This window comes from Fopius arisanus, unplaced genomic scaffold (assembly GCF_000806365.1).
Source record: "Fopius arisanus strain USDA-PBARC FA_bdor unplaced genomic scaffold, ASM80636v1 scaffold00058, whole genome shotgun sequence".
In the NCBI taxonomy this organism is placed as follows: domain Eukaryota; kingdom Metazoa; phylum Arthropoda; class Insecta; order Hymenoptera; family Braconidae; genus Fopius; species Fopius arisanus.
The window spans coordinates 832,676-835,716 of NW_011887797.1; the positions used below are offsets into that span (position 1 = coordinate 832,676).

The 3,041-nt window shown below is 36.5% G+C and overlaps 1 protein-coding gene across 1 annotated transcript in view; it reads left to right on the forward strand.

Moving 5' to 3' along the window:
• Positions 1-1,649: 1,649 nt before the first annotated feature.
• The window catches only part of LOC105268560 (peptide transporter family 1-like), a 12,951-nt gene continuing 11,559 nt past the window's right edge, over positions 1,650-3,041 (forward strand). Inside the window, exons 1-2 of the mRNA XM_011308225.1 lie at positions 1,650-1,734; positions 1,848-1,891. Coding sequence (XP_011306527.1) covers positions 1,695-1,734; positions 1,848-1,891 — 84 coding nt within the window. The 5' untranslated portion in view covers positions 1,650-1,694. The remainder of the gene's footprint in view (positions 1,735-1,847; positions 1,892-3,041) is intronic.

Below are 3,041 nucleotides of genomic sequence, written 5' to 3' on the forward strand. Positions count from 1 at the left end.
AGGGGTGGATGACATTTGAGGAGGTTTTCGCTGAAATTGAAAAATTCAAAATTTTTGAAAAAGTATCAGGGGAGCATGACAATTGAGGAGGTATTCACCGAAATTGAAAAATTCAAAATTTTTGAAAAAGTATCAGGGGAGCATGACAATTGAGGAGGTATTCACCGAAATTGAAAAATTCATAATTTTCAAAAAAGTATCAGGGGAGCTTGAAAATAGAGGAGGTCATCACTGAAATTGAAAAATTTTAAATTTTCATTAAATAAAATTCACCCAGTCGATTGGTCCCTCTGACAGCGGGTCTGCTATTGAGGCAGTTACCGAGTCGGCTGACGGGCAGACAACCCCATTGCGTGTGGCGCCCTCTCTCACAAACCCCCAGAACTGAGCCTCTACTTTAGTTAATCCTCATTGGGTCGAGGTCTGCCACAGGTAGTTAGCAAAACATCGGGCATTTGAATACCGACCTCAGGTTAGGGAGGGATCATTCATTTTTTTTTTTAAATTTTGGGTCCTTAAAACCCTTGGGGGTTTTAACAGTTGGTCCCCTGGCCCGGGGAAGCAAGGGAACAACCTTTTCCCCAAATGAAACGCAATTGCCCCAAGGCCAAAGGAAACCATGGTAAAATTCAACCGTTTAATTGAGACAGAAATTGAAATAATGAATTATATGAAAACTTGTATTGCACACATCTTCGATTCGACCGTTTTTTCTCGATCTCTATCTCCGGGGCACTTCAAAACACTCCTGCAAACGTTTGAATACTGGCCACCCATCCCGACCCTTTATCTATCCTAAATCTATAAAAATTTGGAGAACAAAGCATATGTATTTTAACAAATGAAACATCTTTTGTTTGATTTTTTTTTCTGTATTTGTAACCGTTTGCGAAACACAGTCTTAAATTCTTCTTGAGACGGAACAAACAGGATTTCATTGGTCGAAAGATCGAGTACCCAAATGTTCAAGTGTTTCCCATACGAACAATATTTGAAAATTTTCCGGATGCCATAAGAAAATACTCACCATTTGCGAAAACAGCAATGAAATTATCAAAAATTAACAATGTACAAGGCTTCTTTATTGAGAAGAAAATCGAATCATAACTTTAAATAAAACTGTCCCACCAGCGAAAATATCGGTAGGACAGTGAAGTTCTCGAAGAAGAGCTACGTAAAAATGCGATAATGTTGAAGTCTCCTGTTTCGATCTCAAAAGGAGGATCGAAAGCCAATCTAGCCGATATTAACTCCTTCACGATATCCCTTCAGCTGAAACGAATCGACAGTAATCCAGCACTTGCCTCACCAGAGTCACCATATATATAAGAAAAAAGGGACAGAGATTGGGACAGAATCAATGCAATAATGAAAAGAAAATCAGACCATCCACCTAACTTTGAAAAATTAAAAAAAAATCTTTATCGGGCAGGAAAAATATTATAAGGCTGAGGAGTAGTTTACTAACAAGTTACAGCGCAAATCTCATAAATCAATGTGCGATGGTGTTTGATGTAATACTTGCAAGAAATTTTGTCGTCCCGATAACGACTGATAATCACATACATGGAGTGTCCAGTATCGAATGTGATTAGTTGATCCCCTTCTCCAAGGCATGTACAAGATTATAAAAAATTTGGCGTCGGAGGAAACTTTGTTTTCCCCACAACAGTGTTGTGACAATTGTTGGCATCATGACACCGAAAGAAACTCCTTCCGTCTCGAGATTGTCAGGTCTATTATCCTTTAACCAAGTTTATAATTTTGAACGATTCCTTTTTATCGTCTACATCGTTATCATTCTGTCGGATTTAATCTATGTTATAACTGGTAATTAATAATTGCAGATGGTTCAATAAGGGATAAACAAGCTAGTGAATTGGAGAATGAGGTAAAGAAAGAGAATAATTGTAGTTCTACAAATAAGTATAATTATCGTTGCTCATGAGTTAGCGCTGGGCTGATCACTCCAATTAATTCAGAAAAATTTATTTGTTGTAAAACCTATGCACTTACGGACTGAATGAGAAAAAATATTGTTCGTTAACATGACGGAACAGTTATGCACTTTTTTCACTGAACCTTCCAGACTTTTTCCTGAAAATTCAGGAATTACTTAATACTGAATACTGTTTTGAGTAGCAGATTACGGAAGAAACACGTCCTTTTTATTGAATAATTCTCTCCGTACACTGGGCCGAGGAGAACTTTCTGAGGATTGTGTTTACATTCCTCGCCTTCGCCTTGGCTTGTAACAATTAAAACAATTGTCAAAAAAGTTCCCATCGGCCTAGTAATGAAATATACCATATTTTTATTGCCAGTAACATTCTTGTAACAGGAACTTTGATAGAAAATCTACTATATATTATAGACATGCGATTCGCCATTATATCATGCTCACATTAAGTCGATCATCATTTCCATATAGCAATTCAAAAAATCCTGTATCGATCTACTCCATTCAATACGACGAGACTAAGATCGGATTTTTAGAAAGTTTAGAAATATCTGTTTTTATTCAAGAGAGAAGTTATTAATTCTTTTTCTTTTAGCGCATTTTTTTCTCCGGACGCGCATTCGTTCGAAATGTTTGAGATTTAGCGACGACGTCGTGGTGACGTGTCCATTTTGTCTTGTAGGTCTTGCCCTTACGATCATTCGACATATTTCGAGAATTCCGAGATATTTCGAGGACTCGACTTTCCTTCCCCTTTTTATACTAGGATAAATCTGATGGTATGTTGAATTTAATGTGCAATAAATTCTACACCATCCAATTAATCTAATATATAAAAAATAAGAAACCGAATTTTGAAGAATTACGAAATTTCAGTTCTCAAGGAAAATTTTAATTTTTATGTCCCAGTAATGCAAGGCCCAAGTTCCACTTCAGCGAGTAGAAATTGAGAACCCTGAATTCAAGCTATAATAGTTGCGTGCTGACCATCGTTATTACTATTAATCAATAAAAAAAATAGGAAAATAGTTGGTAATAAGAGCGGAACCACAATATTTGCGCGAAATCGATTATTTTTATG